We start from the raw sequence: 27,856 nt of genomic DNA, 5'->3' as shown, positions 1-27,856 counted from the left end.
TTAAAAATTATCCTCAACTTGAATATTCTAATTACTAAGCATATATCCCAAGAGATTTAAAACAGCCAGAAAGAAAACATTCACAGCAGCAATTTTTGTGGGAGCAAAGAACCAAAAACACATTCAATGCCCATAGACTAGAGAATGGCTATACAAATCACAGTACACTGATGTAAAAGAATAAAATGGCCCCATAAGAAAAGATGGATAAGAGGAATTCACAAAAGGGAGATTAATGAACCAGAGCAGAGTTGAGCAGACAAAACCAATAAAAAGTAGATATAAAGAAACACAAATAGGGAAACTACATTATACTCTAGATAATGAAACAATATCAATATGAAATGCATATTACAAAACAAGTAAAGAAACTACTGGCATTCATGTAGCACTTCAACCTTTTCAAAATGCTTTTATCTACTTGGTCTCATAAAAGATACACACAAATTCTGAGAGAAAGGTTCTACAAACATTGCAATAGTTATTTTGTAGAGAAGTTATTTTAAAGAGAAGCTAGAAAAATATGAGTCCCTACTGTCTCAAACCTCCCAAGCATCTCAGGAGGCAAGTGGTTGACCTTTTCTGACTTAAAAGTTTTGAACTCTAAGAGCCATGCTTAAGTGAACTGCCAAAAGTGCTATATAATAAAACAATAATTATAGTTAAATTCAATATACCTTGTTCAGATTTAAAGAAATTTCAAAAATATATAGAAATATAATATATATAGATATATGTATATACCTATAAAAACCAAAATAAAAATGTGAACAAATTATTAGAAAAAACTATGGAAATTACAAAGTAGGAATATTGTCATATTACTATTTATCATTATCAGATACCCCACCATAAAAATTGACCAATTGCTACAGCAGAAAGAACAAGTAAATAGATTCAAGAAACAGAAATAGTAAAGGCATCATTTACAAAATATAAGACAATAAAAACTATAATTGAATAAAAATTGTAATTAAGTAAAATATAAGCAAAAGACAGATTTTTAAAAAGTCTTTACAGCAGATAATAGGTTACAGATAACTAATAAAAAATTATCCATTGTATTATAAAAATGAATATTAATATCAAAGAAAACCATAAGTTACTCAATATACTAAAATTAATAAATTAGATTGAAAGCAATCTCTATCAGAAAATTTATATCTTTGAAAACTTATATGAATGAATGACAGAGAGACTCTAAGAGACACAGAGAGGACCAATTAATTGAGCATGAAATTTTAAGGGGGAGAAATAATCAAATTAACAAATGCAGAGTAAGTATGAAATTAGAAAATATTTATATTAAAAGGGATAAACAAATTTAAAGCAAATACTAATGAAGTGGTAAAGCAGTCAAAATATAAACAACTAATCTAGTAAAATGGGTTTTTTTAAGGAGGAAAATCAAATCCATCACAACATAAAATGAGAAGGCAGAATTCTTATGAAGAAATTTTATTTAAAGTTTTATTTAAAACGATCAGAAATCACATTTTTTGGCAAGAATCTCTGATGACATAAGAAAAATGATAATTCTAAAAATAAAAAAATAGCCAGATTAATGTAAAATAAAAATAAATAATTGAAATAATTTAATATTGGAAAGAGAAATCAAATAAAAAATAAATGAACTCCAAAGAAAATTTTTATGGTCCAGAAAGATTTACAAAGTGATTTTGTCACAAATTTAACAATCAAATATTTCCTATGTTACAAAAACTACTTTCAAAAATAAAGAAGGGAGGTACTTTGCCAAATCCTTTTTTGCAACAAATTTGCTCCTGGCATTCAACCAGGAAGATAAAAAGCAAGGGGGAAAAACTATAAATCACTAACACTAATAAATTCCAATGCAAAAAATATTAGCAAAAAAGCAATGGCAAAAATTAATATATTCACTACAACTAGTTGGATTTATACCAATAATTCAAGGATGATCTAATTCTAAGAAAACAATAAATCCAATTTATCACATTATCAACAAAATAATAAAAGTGACTCTGTTATATCAATAAGCACAAAAGTCTTCAACAATAGAGTATTCATTTCTCCTAAAACTTCTAAAAAGCACAATAAAATTTTTCCTTAATATCCATTTTAATTAAAAGCATCTATGTAAAATGAAGAAAAAATAATAAATGCACTAGAGAAACATGGAATATACTCCCCAAAAAATCAAGGTTGCAAAGCACACATAGCTCACTGCCTATTATTTGACATAGTATTAGAAATCTGTAGTTATGCTTTAAAAAAAAAGTAAAGAATGAATGTACTACACAATTTTGTTGTTATTCTAGTCAAATTATCTACAAAATATTAAAAATACACAAAAATTCAAATTGATGACATGTTCCCCACCATGAAGAGAGTATTGCAACCCATTCTGGCCTGCACAGCTGTAAAATTCTTATGACTGTTCTGTCCACCCAAAGTATTGGCAGGGAATATTTGGGCAAGGAGACCCAATGAAGCCTCTAGCTGTCCACCAGTTATCTCTTATCTTTTCCACGTTATCAGTATATCTTTTCTTCCTGTCATAAATTTCACTCATGACATCTTTTAATTCAGGTGTTCTCTGAAACTTGTCACTGGAAGTTATTCTATATTCCAGCTAATACTAATCACAAACTTCTCTGAGTGATACTGATTTTAATTATCTGATGACTGTATTCCTATGTCTTTTTGCCATGTGAAAATATTGATTAAAAATTTATTTGAAAAGTTAAAAATTAGGACTTCAATTCCTTGATAAGTTTGGGGTTATTAAATCAGCTATATAACTTCTTGAAGGCATCAAGTCATCAGTTTAATGCGTCTCTTTTGTGTTTTTAGAATGAAAGTAGTAAAATAGTAACAAATAGGGCAAAGTTTTTAGATCATGTGTAAATTCAATGAGTCAATAAATTGCTGGAAAAGCCCAATCACATCAATAGTTGACAGTAATGCCAAAAATGAAACCAGGAAGTACAAGTAAATGGTGTGATGACTCATGGGTATTCCTTACAGAAGGAAAGAAAAAGTAACTGATATAGTTGTTTTATTAAATATCAAAAGGCAAAAAGCCACATTTTTTATCTTGGCTATCAAGTCATCAATTATTCGAGTGTTGATGACAAGCATTTTTAAAAGACCATCAAGAAAATAATCTCAATTTATGTATCTGAATTAGTTTCTTATGTACTTTAGAAATTAGATCATAATCAGAGAAAATTGCTGTAAAGATTGTTTTTTACCTATTGTTTCCCTTCTAATTTTAGCTGCATCTGATTTATGTTTCAAAAAGTTTTAACTTGATGTTATCAAAACTGTCCATTTTATCCTATCATTTTAATCAGGACTTTTCCTATCCACACTGAAAAAAAAGGTAATTTCTGCCATGTTTATGTGACTTTTTAATATATAGATCATATATCCATTTGGAGCATATTTGAAATGTAGTGTGAAATATTCATCTAAACCTAATTTCTGCCACTTTTCCAAGTAATTTTGTCAAAATATGAGTCTTTCCCCCAGTAAATAAAGTCTCTGGGTTTATTGAACACTAAATTATTGTAATTGTTTGCATTTGTATGCAGAACACCTACAGTAATTCCAGCTGATTAACTTCTAAATTAACAAAAATCATTACCAATAGTATTGTTTTAAATCTAGTACTTATAAACCCTTAAATTCACTTTTTTTTCATTACTATATTTAAGATTCTTGACATTTTTCCTCCCATATAAACAGCATTATTATTTTTCCCAGCTCTATGAGATATTTGTTTGGAACTTTGTTTGGTTTAAAACAGAATGGATAAATTGATTTAGGTACCATTGTCATTTTTATTATATTGGCACAACCTATCCAAGAGCAATTAATGTATTTCATTATTTATGTTTGTCTTTATTTCTGTAAAGATTACATTATAGTAAGATTACTATAGTTCCTTGAGTGCATCTTTTAGGTATATTTTATGACTTTTATATTTATTTAGAATGAAATTTCTCTTTCTAGTTCTTCCTGCTGAATTTGATTTGTGACACACAAGAATATTAATGATTTATGTGCATTTATTTTATTCTACAATTTTGCTGTCTTTGTCTCATTTGTTTTATCCAGGTCTGGAATTGGTATATTATAGTCCCCTACTGTTATATATTTACTATCTATCTCTCTTTCACAATTTAATTATTTTCCTTCAAGTATTTATATAACCAACAAGATGGTTGTTGTTCAGTTGTTTCAATGATGTCTGAACTTTCATGACCCTGTTTTACTCTTTTTTTCCCTTTTATCACTCATTTTTTTTTACAGATGATGAAACTCAGGCATGCAGGATTAAATGACTTACCCATGGTCATATTGCTGGTAAATGGCTGAGGCTATCTTTGATAGGATATCTTTGGGAAGGTGAGTCTAAGTTTAACCCTGACTCTATTATGCCACTTAACTCCTTTATTTTATATTAAGTATTTGCCATTGATTCATTATTTATGGGATGTTGAAGTCTAATGTAATTTCCTTCCCCATCTCTTCTTATCATGTCTACATTCACTCTAGTATTATATAAAATAAGAATTGCAGTTGTGCCTTTCTGACTTCAACTTAAGCATCATATATGTTGTTCCAGCTTCTCATTTTGACTCTTATATGAATTCCTGTTTTTTCAAGTGTGTTTTTTTATTAACAACAAATTGTCCGATTGTTTTCTAATTTGAAGTACTATTTTTTCTCTTCCACTTTAGGAGTGTTCATGCTTACCACTGTTAAATATATATTTTTCTCCATCCCATCCTCTTGTATTTTTTTCTTCTTTGTTCTCATCTACTTTTCTTCATAAATAAGATGATTATAAAGGTGTTTTCCACAAATACTAATGATTTATAAATTAAACAGCTTGTTTCTTCTCTGGCAACTCTTTTTTTTTTGTCCTTGCCCTACTCATGATTCCAAGTTTTTCCTTCTTCTTCCTTTCCTTTTAACCTCACTCATATTCCTCTCTCCACAACTTGAGTTTATTCTTTATTTTTATATATTTATTTATTTATTTTGCTGAGGCAATTGGGCCTAAGTGACTTGCCCAGGGTCACACAGTTAGGAAGTGTAAAGTATCTGAGACCAGATTTGAACTCAGGTCCTCCTGAATTCAGGGCTGGTGCTCTATCCACTCCACCACCTAGCTGTCCCTGAATTTGTTTTTTTTTTGTTTTTTAATTTAATAGCCTTTTATTTACAGGATTTATACATGGGTAACTTTACAGCATTAACAATTGCCAAACCTCTTGTTCCAATTTTTCACCTCTCCCCCCCCCCCACCCCCTCCCCTAGATGGCAGGATGACCAGTAGATGTTAAATATATTAAAATATAACTTAGATACACAATAAGTATACATGACCAAAACATTATTTTGCTGTACAAAAAGAATCAGACTCTGAATTATTGTACAATTAGCTTGTGAAGGAAATCAAATGCAGGTGTGCATAAATATAGGGATTGGGAATTCAATGTAATGGTTTTTAGTCATCTCCCAGAGTTCTTTCTCTGGGCGTAGCTGGTTTAGTTCATTACTGCTCCAGTGGAACTGATTTGATTGATCTCATTTCTGAGGATGGCCAGGGCCATCAGAACTGGTCATCATATAGTATTGTTGTTGAAGTATATAATGATCTCCTGGTCCTGCTCATTTCACTCAGCATCAGTTCGTGTAAGTCTCTCCAGGCCTTTCTGAAATCATCCTGTTGGTCATTTCTTACAGAACAGTAATATCCTGAATTTGTTTTTATTACAATTATTACCTTCCTAATCCAATACTCCTTCTTAGACTCTTCTCTCTTCCTTTCTCCCTTCACTCACCTATATAATTTTTTAATTTCATGCATTTTTATGCTAAAATCTCTCAGTGTATTTAAGTATTGATGTTTATAACTGTATCAGGGTTCAAATGAAAGTGAGATTTATAAGATGTTCATTTCCCTGACATTTTCTTCTACATTCATATACTCTTCATTTTATGTATCTTTATTATTTATGAAGGATTTCTCTGCCTTTCCTTTTCCTTTTTCCACCAGCATAATCCTCATCTCTCCCATTTCTGTCTTCTCTTTAGACTAATTAAAACACAAAAAAAAACATCCTTAGGACTTCTGCCATTCTTATGTTTCCCTATGATCTTTAAAAAATATTAGGGTTCTTACAAGATATTTCTCTTTTCACTCAGTTAACATGTAAACATTTTAACTCATATATTTCCTTTCAATAAAATAAAATTTCTGTCCTTTTCAATGTTTCTCTTGGTAACTACATTTCCATTTCAAAATATCTGACCTTTTCATGAGAAATGTTTAGAAATTTTCTCTTCTATGAGTTCCCTGGGCCTAACTCCTACCATTAGATTTGGTGCAGTTGGGATGAAGTAGATCCCTTCCCATCACCAGTAATGCCCTACTAGCTATTTTCCAGCTACCCAGATCTTTTTATCTCAAGATCTCAACAGGATTAGGGAGGGGAAGAAAGGAGGATGTTCCTGTGTGGAGGAATATATAAGTGATTTACCTTAAGTATTTGTTTTCAGACTGTCATATTTCTAGGTCTTACAAAGTTAGCAGCAGTGGTGGAATTGGGCTCCTCTATGTCATAGCACAATACCACCTTCTTGTAATTCTGCCAATATTGGATGACCTGATCCCTGTTTCTGGATTTTAGCAATTAGCACCAATAGAAAAACTTTACAAATGAACTCTGCCCTATCTAAAAAATCAAAGACAGAAAGTATTTGAGCTAATTATCCATCCTTCCACAGATCAAACATACAACAAAAAGTAAATGTAACAGCTTATCAGTTCCTTTTCAATGGGATTTTTATTTCATTTTGTTTTTGTGAATAATGTTAAAATTTCAAATTTTGAATTATAAATTATTATAATTTTGAATTATATAAATTCATTTCAATTCATATAATTTTATTTTATTCTGAGGTAATAATTAAAAACAAAATGGGAAGGGAACATAATTAGAAAATGGTCTACATTTAGTGGACAATATCCAATTTTTTTTTGGCTAAGACATTTGCCTAGGATCACACAGCTAGAAAGTATTAAATGTCTGAGGCCAGACTTGAACTCAAGTCCTTCTGACTCCAGGGCCAGTGCTCTATCCACTATGCTATCTAGATGCCCCAATATCCTTTTTTCTCATCTGAAGTAGTCATTAAGATAGGTAAAATAGGCACTGTATCCTACTATGTGATAAACTCAAAGTTTCCAGTTTTCGTGGCAAAAACTCCCTATCAACAAAACTTATGGGGAAAATGTAAAGCAGTTTGGTAAAATTTAGGTATAGAATAATATTTCATACTGTATAACAAGATAAGATTTGAAGAATAAGCATGAGACTTAGGCAGAAAGGGTAACTTTTTAAAAATTAGAGCAAGGAATAAATTACTTGTCACATCTATGAATTGGGAGAGTTCACAAGCAAAAAACAGCATCAAGGCAGGATCACAGAAGGGTAAGATGGTTAATCTGAATTATATAAAATTCAAAAATTTTGTAGTAATAATTGTAATAATTGTAGTAATTCAATGCACCTAAAATTAGAAAAGAAGCATATAAATGAGAAGAAAATTCTCTTTTAAAGAAAGTTTCTTCAACAAAGGTGGTGTGTGTGTGTATGTGTGTGTGTAACATACACATGAGATTTCAATTTTTAAGAATAAGAGTCATTTCTCCAATAAACATATGGTCCAAAAAGGAAGATCTATAACTTCTCAGTAGCCACATGAAAAATAAAAGGCTCTAAATCAGAGGTTTTGGGCTCATGTACCCTGGGTTGAAAGAGGTCCATAATCTTCCCAAATTCTGTCAGAATAAGGTTAAAGTTTAATGGGGTAATGTTTAACAAAATGAATAAAAATACAATACTATAAAGATAATGTTTACAAGTGATTTCCTAAGCCAGTATGTGGCTCACAGGGATCTGTTTTTATTTCAAAAAAACTAATATTCAGAAAAATTCAAATGAAAACAACTCAGATATACTACCTCATATGCATCAGACTGACAAAGTTGATAAAAAGAAAAATGACAAGTGCTGATGGGACTGTGGGAAAATAAGTATCTTAATGTACTGTTGGTTAGAACTGTGAACTGGTCTAGTTATTCTGAAATGCAATTTAGAAGTTTGTCCCAAAAGCTATTAAATTGTGTGTGTGTGTGTATGTGTGTGTGTGTGTGTGTGTGTGTGTGTGTGTGTGTGTGTATATATATCTTTTGACCCAGTGATATCACTATGTTATTACTACTAAAGAGATCAAAGAAAGAAGAAAATGACCCAAGTTTATAGAAATAGAAATATTTACAGCAGCCCTTTTTGAGGCAGTAAAAGAAAATGAAGGAGTAATCATCAATTGATAAATGACTGAACAAAATATGTTATGTATATATGATGGTTTACTATTAAGCTGTAATCAATGACAGGAGGAATAATTTCAGGAAAACTTGGAAACTCTTATATGAATACTTATAATATGTAGCATAAAGTAAACAAAAGAAGGTCACAATTTATACAATAACAACTTTACCATATAGACAAACAACTCATAAAAACTTTGGAACTCTGATATACATAATGACTGACCACAATTCCAGAGAATTTACAACGACACATGATACCCACCTCTGATAAAGAGGTGATAGACCCTAAAGCACTGGTTGGAGACTTTTTTTTTTAAACATAGTCAATGTGACAATTCATTTCGTTTAACTATTACATATTAAGATAATAGAGCTTTTGTTTTTCTTTCTCAATAGGAAAGAGAAAACTGAGTGTGAGGTGCCATCTCAGAGATAATTGAATTTGTTTCTCTAAATATTAGTAATTTCAAACAGAATTCAAATAGAACTACATGCCTGTGGGTCACATGTTGAAAGGGAAAAAATAGATCTTCATTCAAAAAATTAAACATAATTTTAAAAATAATAATAATTATTATTCATCTACAACTGATGGCTTTAGAGAATTGACTGGAGCACTGAAAGGAAAAGACAAAAGTTCAGGGTCATGAGTTATTAGTATATAATACTAATAGAACTTAAACCAATGGCATTAACACTTGCTTTGTCAATGAACTCAAGGATCATAAGGCCATGAGACTCTAAGGATCATGAAACCTTTCCATCTGAAATGCAGCTGATATCTTCCAGATGTGCTATTTCTCCCTTTGGAGATAAACTTCTTGAAAGAAGAGATTGCCTTACTTTTCTGTTTGTACTCCATTGCTTACATAGTAAATGTTTATAAGAGCATGCTTATTTGCTTCATTCACTCATGTTTTCTTGACTTTAAGATCAGTCCTTAATGATTACACCACTCTGCCTGTATCATTATTAAATCAAAAATATCTCCTTAAGAGTACATTTATCTATTTGACTTACATTGTACACCACCTAAATCCTAGTTACTAAGTAATGTTTGTTTTTCCGAACACATATTGCCCCTGACAGCCCTTTTATTAGGTGGCTGCTCCTGCACTGGTTGGAATCTCAAAAGATTTTCCTTTTACTTTGACTTGTAGATAAGTTGTTTGGGGTGGGGAGGATTACACATGCTGCTCTACCTTAAAAACCCCTTACTAGACCTCTACTTTTTCAGATCTCATTGGAGGAAGAAATATGCTATATTAGAGAAGACTAAGCTTAAGTTCACTTGCAAGAGAGAAGGGGTGAAATCCATACTAGGTTTCAGACATTATGAGTCTCTGAACAAAATAAACTTAAGGTATCCCTAATCAGACTATAGGCTATAGACTTTGGACTACAGAAACCAAGAGAACATTTAAATATGAAAAACAAACAAGTATATCAGCAAAAAAAAAATATTCATATATAAGTGAGTGGGTGAAAGTAAGTGAAACCCATGCCATATAAAAATTGTTTGAAAGAACTGGGGATACGATCTCAAAAGTAAGATGCCTGGAATACAAAGATCACTGGACTTTGAGAAACGATTATGGGAATCTCCTATGAAGCCATCTTGGTGGCACAACTGAAGAAAGTGTTAGATTTGATGTCAGTCTGAGTCCTGAATCAGTCATTCACTATAATAATAATAATATCTAGAATTTATATAGTGCTGTAAGGCTTACAAAGGAGAGAGTGTGTGTATGTGTGTGTATATGTGTGTGTGTGTGGGTGTATTCACTTCTACTCATTTAAACAAAGTTGGGAAGTAGCTGCTATTATTCCTATTTTTCATATAAGAAAACTGAGGCTGAGAAGTAAAAGGACTTCCCTACAGACAGCTAACTAGTAAGTTTCTGAGGCAAGATTCGAAGTCTAGTTTTGCTGACTCTGAGTTCAACATTCATCCACTAGGTCTAGTATAACCCTAATCAAGTCACTTGGCTTCTGTCTGATTCTGTTTCTTCATGTGTAAAACAGGACAATAACACATACCTTCTCCCATTTGTTACTAGGATCAAGTCAAATGAGATTATTTTATAAAAAATGATTTGCAAATTTTAAAGTCCCATATATTTTTATGATTATAATAATAACAAACATTTATTAAATGCCAGGAGCTTTGCTAAGTGTTAGCCCTATAAAGGAAGGCAAAAACCACAAGACTATATTCTAATGAGAGAGGCAAAATGCAAACAACTATTTACAAATAAGATACACACATATACACACACACACACACCCTCGACAAATAGGAGGTTATGTTAGAGAAGAAGATACATTTATTGGGGGACAGGGCAAGGAGAACAGAAAAGGGCCTCTGCAGAAGTTGAGATTTGAGCTGAGTCTTAAAAGAAGTCAGGGAAGACAGATGGCAGAGAAGAGGAGGGAGAGAATTTCAGCTATGGCAGACAGCCAAAGAAAACAAAATAAGCAGAATGTAGAGTGTCATATGTAAGTAACAGCAAAACGGTCAGTACAACTGGATGACAGAATGCATAAATACAAAGGTAGGAAGGAACCTTTTTTTGTTGTTACTGAAAATGCATAAAGATGACTTTTATTATTGATCTTGGAGGTAAGGAATCATTGGAATTTACTGAATGGTAGCAAGTACTTGTACTTGTCTGTAGCATGGATACTTTAGGAAAACAGTTTTGGCAAAGGAATAGAGCAGAAGAGATTTGAAGCAGTAAGGTAAATCAGCGAGCTGCTACTGAAGAATCTGACAGAACATTTGAGATCTAAATGGAACTTCTCATTGGGGCAGCTAAATGGTATTGTGGTTAATAGCATGATTTGCCTGGAGTTAGAAAGACTTGAGTTCAAACCACTTACTGTGTGCTAAGCATTGAAGATACAAATATGAAAAAGTAAGACAGTCCCTGCTCTCAAAACACAAAAAGAAATTAAAAGCAAAAGGGGGCAGTAGAAGGGGGTCAGTGACTGGTGGCTACAGTTCAGTGGGAAAAGAGAAAATGTTTATCCCAGGCATCCTCCCTGAATGGAAGTTTTGGGAGGAGCTCTTTGCTTCACTCTCCAATCAGAGGGATAGAAGGTACTAATGAGATTTGAGGACCAAAGCTGATGTGATCTTGCAGGATATTGAGGTACCTAATGATGAGGTTCTTTGGGGCATGGTAGAAAAACCCAAAGGAAAGCAGGTGGGTGGGGAAAATCATCTATATATATATATGCATATGTTTGCATTTATTTATTTTATATTATGCTGTCTGTACTTCATATGTACCTATTATCTTCCCAGTTAGTGTGTAAGAGCTTTGAGAGCAGGAATTGTTTCTCTCTTTGTATTTAGCACTTAGTATAGTGCCTGGCACATAGTGGGTGGTTGGTAAATACTTGATGAATGATTAATAACTACCAATAACTCTGTGAAGTTATTCAAGTTCAGATATGTATGTAGAGAGATATTGTTAAAAAATAAGATGTATGTATACTTTAACATATTTAACATGTATGGGACTACCTGCCATCTAGGGGAGGGGTGGGGGGAAGGAGGGGAAAAGTTGAGACAGAAGGTTTTGCAAGGGTCAATATTGAAAAATTACCCATGCATATGTTTTGTATATAAAAAGCTATAATAAAAAATAAAGTTTAATATAAAAATATGTATGACATTTATCTCTAACTACTGAAAAGCTCTCCAGGAATAAATAGAATTGAGCTTCTTTTATGTGAAAATAAGGCATATAAGTTGTGCTAGCAATGATCTGAATCACATATAAGACAAACCTGCACTGATTCTGGGAGGTGTTCCTGCAGGTGCTTCCATCTATAAAACTATTCGTGATCATTAAAAATATTTTCATTCATTCACAAAAGAAGGATGTGAAGTAAAACAATCTCATAGTAATTCCTCCCAGGATATCTGTAAGAAATACATCCTTCCCCTCTTCTGAATAAGACCTGGCACATATTCCTACTCTCAGTTCTTGCTTAGCTCCTTTGGGAAGTCATATGGCAGTAAATATAGAATGATGGATGTTAATTTTATTTAATTCAATTCCTCTTTTATTAAGTTACTTATATGTATAAACTATGTGTACTGTATTGAGTATTGGAGACACAAATATAAAATAGTGAACAGTTTCTGTCTTTATCTTACATTTTTCTGGGTAGAGGGAGCATTACAACATGTAAATGTGTTGGAATCTTTACAAAGTATTAAGACATTGGAGTTGATAGAGAAAATAGTTATCTGGTTTGGCATGGTTCAGTGTGATTGATTTGATCTTAGAAAGAGATATTTTGGGCCAGAACTTGAAACAAGGTACTAAGTGGAACTGATAGAAACAATGCTTGTGTTCACACCTTTAGAGAGCTCATAAGTATCTAAGTACTCAATGGAGTTCACACGTTTGGGAGATTCAGGGTTTAGAATGAGATAACCGAATTCACACCTCCCTTAAGGCCAGAGAGCACTCTGGGAGATAACCCAGAATCCCTGTCCCCCCAGAAGGCGGAGTTAACCTTTGGGGGATCACATATATAGAGGGAGCTCTTTGGGGAGGGACTTAAGTTAGTTACTTGAGGAGTTACTAGAATCTGGGAGCTCAAGAGAGTTTTACTTGGAGTCAGAGAGAGCTCTTGGAACCCACAAGCCCTATCTTCGAGGCAAGAGATTCATTGCATCTTCCAACTTGATGCTGGCTGGAGGCTGAAGAAAGCAGAGGCAGAAGCCAAGGACAAAGCTGCAAGATCTCTTGGAGCCAGGCAGAGAGTTAGGCCTCAACTATCTGGGCTATTTTGGAAGGAGAAATAAACGTTTGAATTTTTACCAGCTGACTGCATTTTGGAGTAATTATTGATTGTAACAAACTAAGGCTGCCTCCAGAAAACCTTCACATAAATGGATAACTAAATGCAAGGTTGAGCACTACCAATGGAGGAAGAAGTTTCTATAGAGAAAGTAGTACTTGAATCAAGCCTTGAAGGAAACTAGATATTCTAAAATGCACAAATAAGAAGGAACATTCCCCAAAGGGAGATTGGTCATACAAAGGCTTTGGATTTAGGAGATGGAATGTGGTATACAAGAAGCAACTAGTAGGCCAGTAGCATATTCATAAAATTTGTTATAAGAGGAATAAGAAGATAGTGAAGTGGATCAAAAAATTCCAAGTCCTCCAAATTTTCCTCACAAACAAAATGAAATTGTGCCTCAGAGTGATGTAATATTGCTTCTAGGGGAGACAGCAATAATTTTATAGTCCCCTGACCTTAGGGGACTTCTGTTCTAATAAGAAGTCAGTGATTTTAAGTCCTCTAGTTTTGGAATCTGTGACTGATGCCCCCCACATCCAACCTAAGAATTCTAAAGTCTTCTGGGCTCAGGAGAATACCACAAATCAAACTCATGAGACAATAGTGAATAGATCACTGCTCAGTTCATTGCTATCAAATGGATATGAATAATCTGTTGGTTAATGATAGCTAAATTTCAGAGACCACTCCTCAGTTCTACCTCTGGACCATACAATTAGCATATCTGTAACTTGAAGAACTAGATAAATGTGTCTCCTTACTTCTATTTCTTTGCTAAATTCTCTTGGAATTTAGACTGCTTGAATTGGCATTACAACAGTTACAATAAATTTTGCCCCTTGACTTGGAGATGGGTTCAAATCAGCAAATTCTTTTGAGACATCTCACGACATGCATCTGTGACCCCAACCTTTTGGGGTCCCTTTCACAATTTCAACAAGAGGGAACATAAACTGGGCAGAAGAGGGTCCTCCTGGGACAAATAGAGAAAATCCAAAGAAAGACACTGGGAAGGAGATTTGGCCATTGTGAAGTATAAACTAGCTGAGCTAAAATATCAAGTGATAAGACCTGGAGCTAAGTGGATTTGGAGATAGCTTCAGTCCCAAACACAGGACCTTTCACCTCCCAGACAGTGTGGGGAGAAAGGGGTCTGAGTCTGAGAAGATTATGGGAAATTCTGCTGATAAGGAACATCTGCTTAGACATGGCCTGGTCTAGAAGGAACCAGCATAGGTGAGTATAGAAGCAGTGGGACATGGAACCTGCTGGCTGCAGGCACTTGAAGAAGGGTATTCTTGGTTTGGGGTTCCAGGCCAAAAGGCAAAACTGAAATGAAGCCAAATGCACCATGTTCCCCACCCTAGGACTGGAGATGAACACACTAATAAGCAAGATTTTTTAAAAAGCCCGAAAAGGAGGAAACTCACTAGTAAATAGAAAAAACTGAGGTTCATCTTCATAGGAGGATATTAAAGTTAAAAAAAAGTAAGTTGTACTCCAAAGAATAATTTTAAATGGTTACCTGCCCAAAAAGAATTCATAGAAGAACTGGAAAAAAGACTTTAAAAATCAAATGAGAGCAATTCCAAGAAAAATAAAATTATAAAAGAAAGTCAACCTATTAGAAAAAGAGATCCAGAGTCTTAAGGAAGAAAATTACTTTGAAAATTAGAATTAAGCAAGGGGAAGATGGTAAAGTTATAAGAGACCAAGAACCAATAAGATAAAATAGAAAGAACGAAAAAACATGAGAGAATGTGAGATATATCATAAGAAAAACAACTGATCTAGAGAACAGATTGAGAAGAGAAAATCTAATAACAACTGGACTACCTGAAAGCTGTGGTCCAATAACTTATTATGTTTTGCATTAGATAGCATATTACTATTGTCATCTATATGTATAGTGTATTCCTCTATTTGATTGTAAGCACCAGGAAGGCAGACACTCTTATCTAAAATTTGTATCTCTCTCAATGCCTAAAGTAGCCATAAATAAATAGTAGTATATCTGAAAGTTATGACAAAAAAATTGATAATAATAATAAAAAGTAATCAAAGAAAATTGTCCTGAAATGATAGAACAAGAGGGGACAATAGAAACAGAAAATCTGCCTAAAAGAGATCCTACAAGGAAAACATGGGAACATCATTGTTAAATTTTGAAACCCCTAGATTAAAGAGAAGCTTTTACAAGCCACAACATCAAAAACAATTCAAACATGCTGGAGCTACAGTTAGTCACACAAAACCTATCAGTAGCTATAATAAAAGACTGTGGGTTCTAGAACACTATATATCAGCAATCAAAAGAACTAGGGTTGTAGCCGAAAATATATCCAGCAAAATTAAGTATGATTTTGAATGAAAAAAATGGACATTTATCCAACCATCAGATTTTCATGATTTTGTTGCAAACAAACATGAATTTCACAACAGAAAAATCTGACATGTAAGAGCCAGCATCAAAGACTAATTTCAAGAAGCTCAATAAGGACTGCAAATGAAAATCATATATCTATAATTGTCATTAGTAATTGGGTAGTGCAAAATTGAGGTAGACCCAAATATGATGTGATTCTAAAAAAGCAAAACTATGTAGGAAAAGGTAAAAACAATAATTATGGTATATATATGATATGTAAGAGCAAGATGAATTAGATGAGGGGGGGAACTGGTAGTTTTCAAATCCTACTCACATTGGGAACAGGTTAAGAGGGATGTATGCATACATACATATGTACATAAATACATATATACATACACACATACACACACATATCTAGAAGGGTAGAGCTAATATATCATAACATCCCAATTTCTTAATCTTCTGGACTCCATTTGTAGATTTATTCCCTCCCTCTACTTCTGCTATACAAGGGAAGGGTCACTCCCTTGGTCCTACCAGCATCCACAAGTTTTTACTTTCTATGTTTGAGAATTCAAAATTTCCTTTATCTAAATATAATCTTTTATATTTCCATCTTTATGCCTCACTCCTCCTAAATGTACTTTTTTGTCTTCATCATATTCTCCAATCTCTCATCCCTCAATGTTACCCAGGGCAATCACCCTTAACTCTGGTTATATTTTCCTTTCCCAACCTCAAGCCTGTGGAGACCTACAATATGCTCTATTTGTAAATTCCTTGTTCCCCTCTCTTACTGCTGATCATACCTTGCCAAAACCCAACCTCACATTACTTCCACCATCAATCTTCACTGCTATATACATGCTACTACACACAAGTGAAGGAAACTGTGAAACTGTATTGACTGGGTCAACTACAAATTCATGTTACTCAGTGGGTTCCTCACTCTAGCAAGGCAACCCTACTATAACTTTCTACTTCCTATATCACTCCCCATAGCAGCTGTTTCAAATCTTCTTTTGTCCTTATAGGCTTCTTTTACCACTAACTCTCCCTTCTAAGCTGAGGTCTTCATCTTCTATCTTGCCAAAATTTAAGGTAATCCAACAAGAGATCCTTCTTCCCTCCTCATTTCATATGTCTATGGTATCATTCCCTATTATCTCTTCTTTTACTCAAGACTCTGATAATGAAGTACTACTAGTATTTACCAGAGTCAACTTTTCCCAGATATCTTTGATCTTTTCCAATACATTAATTCATTATCATCCATTTTTTCAATTCTGATCTCTTCCTGTCAATAAGTGTTTTCATGATGTGGACAAACACAAGCAAGTACCATTGTTAAAAACAAACAAACAAAACATCAAAAGAGCCTACTATGCATTGTCCTCTATAGCTTTCCTCCTTTTCTCAGGAAAATTCCTTGAAAAAGTAATTTACACAGGCTGCCTTTGTTTCCCTTCACTTGACTCTCTTCTAATATTCTGCAATCAGGCTGTATACAGCTCCAATGAATTAAATTAACAATTCTATACCATTCTACCTAGTGGACTCAACTAATGTATTGTCATCTGTGTATTAGATATTTCAACCTGTATATCTCATAGGTTTCTCAAATTCAAAATATCAAATCCAGATTTCATTATCTTTCTACTTCTCTTCTAAAATTCTTCCCCTATTTCTGAGACACTACCTTTACTTAGGCTTAAAAAATTGGTATTATCTTCAACTTCCTTCTCATGTTCACACTGTATGTCTAAACAGTTGCAAAGACTCCATTATATGCTCCAGACCTGTCACCTTCTCTCCATTGACATTGCTAATACCCTTGTTGAGAATTTTAGTTCTCATATTGACCTCAGCAATAGCTTTCTAACTGGACTCCTTGCCTCAAGTATTCCTTTCTTCTAAATCAATTTCTATACAATTATCAAAGTGATCTCTAAAGCATAGGCTTGATCATGTCACCCTGTTTCTCAATGACTGACAACAGCAATCTGTTACCTATAGAATTAAATATAAACTCTTCTGGCACTTAAAACTCTTCATAACATGGCCCCTTCCTAACTTTCCAGGTTATTTGTTTTATTTTGGGGTTTTTTTTTTGCACATTACTCCCAAATATATATTCAAAAATCTAGCTATACTAGCCTATTTGCTGTTCCTCCAACTACTCTGTGTCTTTAGTTTCCATGTCTTTGCAGTGATTAACATGTTTTCCCTTCCTAATGCATGGGTCTGAGAATCTCTGTTTCCTTAATGTAGCAACTCAAGCACAATCTCCTATGCCTTTCTTGGCTTGTCCCTCTAAGCCTATCTTCCATCTATTTTGTACTTATTTTTTATATACCAACTTACAAAGTATGCTGTCTCCTCCATTATAATGTAAGCTTCTTGTGAGCAGGAGGGAGGGGAGAAATTTTTGCTTTTTGAGGGGAGGGGAGAAATTCTTAGCACCTAGCACAATATTGGGTATATAAAAGTGCTTAATAAATGCTTGTTAAGTGATTCTACTTATGAGAAAGATAGCATGGCATAAGAGACATAATCCTTGACTTATATTTCAAGGAACTAGATTCACATTTCATCTCAGTTAGTTATAAACTGTGTGATCAATGGCAATTAACTTTTAAGACACTTATTTTCCTTAGATGTAAAATGGGGATAAGAATAACTAACCTACCTACTTCATTGGATTGTTGCAAAGGAAGCTTTTATTCAAACTTTATATAACACTTAGAGTAGTATATGTATTTATAAATGAGTTATTATAAAGAATATAAAACTATATAATTATTCAACACTTTTACTGGGTAAGAAAAAAGAAATTTAAGAATAGTTCACATATGAAAAATTCAAAGATACTGTCATTTTGTTTAAAAGTTCAAACACAATGCAATTACTTTGTAAAAGTTTAAAATTTTAAATGATGTAGACCCTCACAAAAAAGAAGAATCCTTGACACTTTGAATCACAAAATAAAGGGTCCCCCAAATTACCTCTTTTTTAGTTGCTCATCAGACAATTGCAGTTCCTCTTTTAAATGCTGGTACCTGTCCTCCCTCAGCAACCTTGAGCCATCATATAAAGTCAGTTCTCTATCGTGGATTAATCTATTGGTATTAACAAGGAAAAAAGAAAGAATTAAATTATTGAGTTATTAGCCTTCAGTTATTTCATTTATAATCCCTGTGTTAACAATGGGGAAGAGTGGGTAAATCCCTTGCTTTGGGGGAAAAAACAACAACTGGGAGTTTTGGTAATAGCTAGAAGTAAAAGTACCAAAATTGTAATTTTGGCTCTGATACTACTGGCTATATAACTACAGATAAGTCTCTTCTGGAGCCCTCCATTTTCTCTGGCATATAATGAAAGGGTTGAATGAAATGATCTCTAAGATTCTAAAACAGTATATAATTCTATATAAAAAATCTACTGGCTACTAGGACTAAGAACATAGATAGATTAATTATAGCTATAGCAATTGCTGGTTGATCTTCTGGCTTTAATGTTAAAGAACACAGATCATGAAAATTGAGTGTTATTGGCTATATCTTTTGAAAAGTGGCTGGATGGCTCACCTTACTCTGATTAGGAGTATTCTGTGTCATTGCATAACTCTTGATGATGCTTCTACATACACGATCTCATTTCAGTCTCACAATTAAGGAGGTGGGTATTATTATCCCACATGAAAAATTGTTTCCAGGTCCTCCCCCTTAAGTCTGCTCTGATATTATTAGGCCACACACTACTTCAAAGTTCCTGTTGACTATTTTAGAGCTATTCCAAACATTTTCTAGACCATGGGCCCTCTATTGTGGCTACTGTTTACTTCACTCATTGCTCAGCCGGATTATGAGGGGAAGAAAACTTTCAAGAGATTATTTGTAGAAATGAATCAGATTTTTCTACTGATAAGGGATGGGGTGGATGAGGAATTTATTGAGAGGGAGGTGTTATTTGTATATCATGTCTATAACAAGTGAACAGGGAATATACTTCTGATTTTATTTATTTTAATTTCTAATAATTAAAAATACAGAAATATACTTAAAATTAATCAGAATTAGTACTTGTAATACACTTGCAATTTAGATACTGCATATGTTTTGTGGTGTTTTAGCCTCTCAAACATGTTCACTGTCTAGCATGAAAGGCAAAGTGTTCTGGTTAATATAATTTTCCAGATAATCAAAGTTCAATCCTATTACTTTATCTCCACAGCTGCAACAATGAAATATGGGGGGAAAATAACTTTATTATCATTCTCTTTGAACTGTTTGAGATAAAGTTAGATCCCTATGAAAATTATAAAATGAGATTGTACTTCTCACAATACAATTTCAAAGAAGGAAGTCAGGGTTCCTTTTCTAATGTGAAAACAAGAAAAAGACTTAATTTCATGTACAACTTAATATTCTAAAATAATATTATAATTATTATTTATAACACATTCTGACAAATGTTTACCTATTTTTATCTGGGTGAATCATACTTGAAAGTTTTCAAAAAGCAAGAAAAATGAACAAATTTTTGACCTGTGCCTCACAAGGCTTCTCTGTAAAATGAAGTTGTGTCTTAAAGTAAGAAAATTCCAAATTTAATAACTTTTGGGGCTTTATTTTCTTTTGTAGTTTTTAAAAAGAGAACTTAATATAAAGATTGGGGGTTTCCTCCACCTCCACTCTTTTTTATTAGGGAGAAGATGTGTACCTGAAGCTTAAATTACTTGTTATACCCACTTCACACACACACACATGTATATGTATATGTGCTATATATAAGGTGTCAAAATAGATCTAGAAATATATGTGTGTGTATAATTTCCATATGCATTAAAAAAAATCTTAGCATCTTTTAACATTTTTTCCCCCCAAAGGCAAAGAGGAGACTTTTACATCAATTTTTTAGATATATTTTTTGTAACCTTTACTAACCTTTGCAGTACAGCCAGTGTTCCAGCATTAACACGATGAATGCCATCCAAGAGAACAAGCTTTCCCTCTAGAGCAGCAGTAACAAGTGGAGAAGACCTCCAAGCAGTATCTCCATTGGGAAGAGTGTATCTCTGCTGTAACAAATCACGGGCTGTCATATCCTATAACCCACAAAAGAAAATACAGGAATGAATATTAAACTGAGAAAAATGTTATCACAAATATTTGAAACTGTATTGTTTTTCTTAATGAAAGAACCCATGAGATGAAAACTCATTTTTCTTATCAAAATAAAGAAGCTAACTCAATGCATTTTCTTGGCCTTTTACTGGGCATATGTTTGTTATAATTTTTAACATTATTCTTCAATGGTTTAATAACATTGGGATTTTTATAAATTCCTTTTATCCCTTCCCTTATTTTTCTTGACAGACTTTTTTTTTTGAATATGCTCATTCATTCTATATGGGTGATGTATTTGGCAGTAATTTCCACATGACAACTAAATTTAGCTCAATGTTATGTTAAATTCTGAAGGAACCCAAATGAGCCAATTTCTTTTTAAGGACTAAAGGTTTTGCAAAATTAGATCATGCCCAGAGATTCTTATCAAATGCTGTGCATCTTCCTGCAGTTGATGAGCTTTGCAGAGAAGTCAACAGTTGGGATCATTACTGTGACTGGTTATATGTTAGAGAGAGATTTGAAATTTGAGGAAACCAAACAGAATAGCCACCAGACAAATTACAGGAATTGAAACACCATGGCAAGGCACTTACATGCAATTAAAAAACATGACACACATATACACAATGTTCTAAAATTAAAATAATGTAACAGACCAAAGCAGACTATTAATAGTTCCAGCACATTTATGGGCTTTTCATATCAAAGGCAATGAAGCCAGAAGTGTGAAACCACATCCACCCCATACCTTCCACCCTTATTTATTGGTGTTCAGGCAATGATTTCTTTTTTAGTTTTGAGTTTTAATTTATTCTAGATTTTAAATAATGCACAATGTCTATCAAATACTAACTAAAAAGAGACAGTTACAATTGTATCATCAATGTCATTCAAACAATATTTCATAATCATGAATGTATTCTTTTGTTACACAAGACCAATGAAAATCTTACCTACCAAAAACATAACACTTCTAGCAAACATTTCACTATTATGAAAATGCTTTAAAAACTAATTATTTTTAAGTTTATATTGAAATTTAAGACATTCAAAAAATAATGACATTTCAATCCAACAAGCCCTTAGAACCGTAAGGTCTTGTGGAATCTCCAGATTGAGAAACCAAGATAATTTTCTACATCTTTGCATACAAATTTTCCTAATTTTGAATTCTTTATTTGAATTTCTTGAATTCTTTAAGTGCATACAATGTTTTTTTTTTTAATTTAATAGCCTTTTATTTACAGGTTATAAGTGCATACAATGTTAGAATGGTATTATCATTTTTGAAGCCAATGATAATAAAAATTCTAAAATTTGTATTCCTAAGAGAGCACACTCAAATTCTAATTGTAACTTTTTTATTAAGAGTCCTCAATGGAGAGAGGGTGGTGAAATAATAGAAAATTACTGTGGCATAAAAAGAAAAGGATCAAAGAATCATAGTTTTAGATCTGGAGGAATCTTACAGATCAGATTTTTTAGTTGGACTGAGAAATTTTTGATATTTGTGCATTATAGACCTGCAAGAGGTAGAATTTTCTAGTATTTTAGGCCAATCACTTTTCTCCATTACTTCAAAATAAGGAGTCTATACTTTTAATGAAAGAAACTGCTCAGATTTAGAGATAAGTGATGTTTGAATATTGCTGTTTAAAAAGAAGGAATTTCTCATTCAGAAATTCCAAAACATAACAAATTAATATATATTGTGGCACTACACAAAGTACTCTTTAAATACTCTTTAATAAGAATATTCTATAGCATGTTTATTCTAAATCATTTGCATTTTATTCTTACAACTAACACTTAGAAACCATTCAGACAGGCAGATACTCAATAGATTTTTATTGATAACTACCCTGGCAATGAACAGAAAAATTCAAGTTTCCTAATGCCATACCTAGTGCTCTGTCCTTTATCTTAATGAAATGATGCTACATTAGTTGATAAACTGATACTCTCTTTTTTTTTTGTTTGTTTGTTTGTTTTTTTTTTAATAGCCTTTTATTTACAGGATATATGCATGGGTAACTTTACAGCATTAACAATTGCCAAACCTCTTGTTCCAATTTTTCACCTCTTACCCCCCACCCCCTCCCCCAGATGGCAGGATGACCAGTAGATGTTAAATATATTAAAATATAAATTAGATACACAATAAGTATACATGACCAAAACGTTATTTTGCTGTACAAAAAGAATCAGACTCTGAAATATTGTACAATTAGCTTGTGAAGGAAATCAAAAATGCAGGTGTGCATAAATATAGGGATTGGGAATTCAATGTAATGGTTTTTAGTCATCTCCCCGAGTTCTTTCTCTGGGCGTAGCTGGTTCAGTTCATTACTGCTCCATTGGAAATGATTTGGTTGATCTCATTGCTGAGGATGGCCTGGTCCATCAGAACTGGTCATCATATAGTATTGTTGTTGAAGTATATAATGATCTCCTGGTCCTGCTCATTTCACTCAGCATCAGATAAACTGATACTCTCAATAAAGAAAGATCTACACATTTCACAATCACAGAACATTTTTTCGTTGCCTTTTTTTATCCACAAGGATACAATAAAAGGAATATATACAGAATTCTTGAAATAGATCTCAAATTTAATTTCAATCACTAAATTCCCTGCTCACTCTGGTGATGGAGGAGCTAAACAGTCTTCATTTCTATCACATCCTACACATTAAAGTAAAATCTTGGGGGGAAGGAGGGAGGAAGACAATAGTAGGAATGTTTCCCATGATACAAGTCATTGGTTGTTACAGTTAAAATCCAGGTTGTTAACCAAGATGAAAGCTAAGTATTTTTTTGTTTCCTGAAGTACAAAAACATACTGCCATTCCTAATTTTTACAATCCAGTTATAAGATGCTATTTTATGTGAAACAGGTACAAAATCATGGTATACTATTAAGGAGCTCAGAAACAAACCAAAAAATTGATATTTCACAGAGTAAACAACTGTACTTCATTAATCTTAATTAAAAAATACTCTGCATCAAATTTTGAAATTCACCTGATAATAAAGGTAGAGATTACAAATAAAACATTTACTTCTCAAAAAAAAATTAATGATATTCTTAAGTATCCATATTTTCAGAATGCCTGTTTTTGTAGAACTTTGAAAATCCTTTAATATAGGCTTGTTTTGACACATACAACATGAAACTTTTTTTCTTTCATTAATGGTGCTGTTGTTTTTTAGCATTTTAAATTTAATTTTAAAAAAAGAAAGATTATTATGTATACACACAAATATAGCAACATACATAGTCAGATGTTCTCTTATTTTCTTCCTGCTTATCCACAGCACTCCGTAAAGCAAAGATGAATGCTTCCATTTTTGTATACGTTTTTCTCATCCCTGAATTGTAAAGTCTTTGAACCTCAGAAAGCAAAAATAGCACCAATGATGTCATAGAGCCTGAACCATTTCCTCTTTCTGCATTTCCTTAAAAGTCTTAAAATAACAGGACATGAAATCTAGTTCCTTCAGGGTTACCACCATTGTCTGACCTAAAGCCTCACCTTCAGATCCCTGGAAAACATCCTTAATCCATACTACAACTGTAACTTTCCAGAATTTTGATGTCTAATTTCCCAAGGAAAAACCCCCACATAAAAATGAAGATTTAATTTTTAAGAGAAGAAAACAGCAGTGCCATAGACAATTCTATAACTTAAAAACATCAGAAAATAAACACATGGACTGAGGGTTATTTCAATTTTGAAATACTCATAATGTTAACTGAATTTTTCTAAGATATCCACAAAATCTAGAACATGGAAATTATCACTTAAATAACCACACAAAGTTTAATAAACAAAATGTTTTTCAAAGAAGAAAATACAATAGAAAAATGTAATCTCTCAGACAAAACATGAAATTTAAGTGAATATTAAACCTGAGATTAAAAATGGATTAGAAAGAAACTGCAATTCTATAGTTTTCTAAGGATTACTTTAAATAAATTTAACTGATTCAATTGGATAAAGTCCTATCATACATAGTTATGGAGAAGTTGTGATAGAAAATGTTCATTCTCAACTATTATCTCCAATAAGATTTCGTCCCATAATCTATAAGCAACACAATAAGGAATTAATTATGTTACTACTTGTTAGTGGCAGAATGTTGTATAAACAGAGAATGTTAATAATTTCTAGGCACTCTGAATACAACTCCACAATGATTTACAGATTCCAAGTATGCTCAATGAACAGAACATGTGGCAGTTTTCCAACATTCCTTAGTGTCACTTATGTTTGATCTCAACCAAAAAAAGTCTCTCATTTTACATATATTGTAGAAGTATTTTTAAACTCTTCCTTGCTTTATACTTCAGTTTTTTTTAAAAGGCTATTTTTAAGTTCAAGAAAGTGGAAAGCAGCAGAAATGCAATGGGACTATGGGGAAATGTTCCACTTCTGAAAATTGGGAAAGTGGATTCTACAAACTAGTCTTTGGTGACCTGGATAGCAATTACAGGCAAATTTTACAACAAAATTTAAAAAGAGAGAAGATATTATATCAGAATAACCCTGCTTTCCTTTTTAAACAGATTTACTATACTGGCGGGTTAAGGAAATGGTATAAACATAAGATGTCTGGATGGATGTCAGCAAAGTATCTTAAGGTTGGATAAGTCACATTCTCCCTTCAATTTTCTCAGTGGCAGATAGAATCAGATGATTTCCATCACCTTCTCTAGCTCCCACATCATAGGCAGATGGAATTATCCAATTCAAATAAAACTCCAATCAAGTGAACTGATCAAAGTAGATTATGAATAAAGCATGAAATTATAGTCAGTTCAGGAGTAAATAGATTGCTTCAGACTTAAAATAAAGACTTGTTAAGGAAAAGATGTTCTATGAAACCAAAATTATTTTATTAAGTACTTCTGGAAAATCTGTTCGAAATTTAATTTAATAAGATTAATTATCTTACCATAATAATATTGTGGGATTTGATAAACAGTAGATTAGCTGTAACTATCTGTGACTTGGTACAGCTTTGGTAAAGAATGATGGTTTCCACAGACATATAATCTCTCTTTTTCCTAACTATAACTTCCTATATAATTCTGGAGGGGAGGGTTTAGAAAGTTTTGTTTTTAACCACTTCCTCCCCGCCTTCTTGATCTATTTCTCCCATGCATACATACTGAACCTTTCCTGGATACAAAGAAAAGCTTTAATCAAAGTCAACTGACACAAACAAAACCTGGCTCGTGTAGTGTATTACACAATCCATTCTACATTCATAGCCACCACCACTTTACAGATAAGAAGAAACTATATTTCATCATTTCTCCAGGCACTATATACTAAACAGACTAAAAGGAAGATGATATTGATTCAGGATAGACTAGTCAGGTAAGACTTTACAAAGAAGGGGGCATTAAAACTGGGTCTTGAGAGATGCTATACTGCTTTAATGATATTCCTATTCATATTATAGTATTATTAAAATTTTTAAATAACTATTATTTATTTTAAATTTATATAAGTATTGCATATACAGCATAGTTAGATTCCTAAAAATTGATTATATAGTTAACATTACAAGTGTTGGACTCACTTTTGCATTGAATCTAATGTCAGAATTGATCCAAAGGTTATGAATCATTGAAAGGTAGGTAAAGGCAAGGAGATATTTTGGGGAAAAGAATGGGATAATTTGAAATAATGGACAGCTTAGATGTTTTGTCATCTTATTATTGGGACATAAATAGTTGGCCCTTCTCTCACTTCCACGTCAGTTTACAAACAAGCAAGAGTTCTATGTTATCAGATTTATTATTGAAACATTTAGGTGATACTGTTTTATTAGAAGAAAGAGTTAAAAAGGGGCCAAATATACTGGGAGAGATAGTGGTCTCTATTGTCCTCAATACTTGTAATCAACAAACACTTATTAGATTCCTAGTATACCCTAGTATACAGAATATATATATTCTGGAGAATTTCATACTCCAGAAAGCATTTATTACGTAATACAGCCTATTATAGTTATGTGTCTATTTTTCATCTCCATTAGAACATCTCCCTATTAGACTATAATATCACCTACCTATTAGGATAACTAATAAGATATCTCCACATTAGACTATAATTTCCAAGAAGGCAGACAATCTTACCTTAACTCTTTATCCATTCCTGCATCTAGCAAAGGGCTCTGTACACAGAAGGAATATAGTAAATCTTTGTTAAATCTATTAAAGAATACCCTAGCACAGAACCATATTCAGACAAAAATGACAACAGAGAATTCTGTCATCTTGCTAGCTAATTTTTCATATGCTCTGTATAGTGCAAGTAATCAATACCATGGTAAATACTATACCTCAGTGTCAATGCAGTGACATATCACCAGTGTGCTCAGTGAACAAAGCCTCCCCCACTTTACTTTCCCTAGAAAGTACCTCATGCTACAGACCTTACTGTAGTTTCTCTTCTTGAAAATTTGCTTTCAGCTAGCCATCCTAAAGCAAAAGATACAATAAACTATAATAAGATGTCAATAGCAGATAATAGTTTAATAATGTTATTCTTTCCAGTCATATTTTTATTCTAATGGGGTAATAAATAAACCCAAAAGTATTCTACTAGCAGAGTTTTGATAGTTCTTGATTAGGGGAAGATATTTTGGGGTAGAGGGTTTTCTACAGATTTCATCATACCACATAAGCAGAAGCCTATCCACAAATAAGTAAGGCCTAGAACACACTCAGATTTTCAGTTCTCTTTCTCCTCAGCTTCATATATTCTGCTTAATAAAATCCTTTTCTAACTTATCTTTTCATAATCTCCTCTTTTGCAGTTCCTCCAAAATTTTTAAAAGGATGTAATCATCTAGAATTAATTAATGTTAGTTCAAATGCTTTTTAGACACCTCTAACTATATATCCTTTAGGCATCTCCAACTCAATATGTCCAAAACATACTTCATTATCTTTCCCCTACAAATTTTTTTTTTCTTCCTAACATCCCTATTACTGCTGAGGATAGCACCATCCTGCCAATCATGTAGACTTCCAAGCTCAATTACTTTGAACTACTCACTCACTCCTTCTCACTCCACATATCTGATCTATTGCTGAATCTTACAATT

General features: G+C 32.8%; 1 protein-coding gene across 2 annotated transcripts in view; it reads right to left on the bottom strand.

Annotated features, from left to right (window-relative positions):
* The window catches only part of VWA8 (von Willebrand factor A domain containing 8), a 398,466-nt gene that overhangs the window by 263,116 nt on the left and 107,494 nt on the right, over positions 1–27,856 (bottom strand). For both annotated transcript variants that reach the window (XM_031958442.1, XM_031958441.1), the window contains exons 13-14: positions 20,546–20,706; positions 18,605–18,718 (exon numbers count right to left, since the gene is read on the bottom strand). In XM_031958442.1, the coding sequence (XP_031814302.1) occupies positions 18,605–18,718; positions 20,546–20,706 (275 nt within the window). The remainder of the gene's footprint in view (positions 1–18,604; positions 18,719–20,545; positions 20,707–27,856) is intronic.

Source organism: Sarcophilus harrisii, chromosome 3 (assembly GCF_902635505.1).
Source record: "Sarcophilus harrisii chromosome 3, mSarHar1.11, whole genome shotgun sequence".
Taxonomy (NCBI): Eukaryota; Metazoa; Chordata; class Mammalia; order Dasyuromorphia; family Dasyuridae; genus Sarcophilus; species Sarcophilus harrisii.
This window is presented reverse-complemented; position numbering and strand designations above follow the sequence as displayed.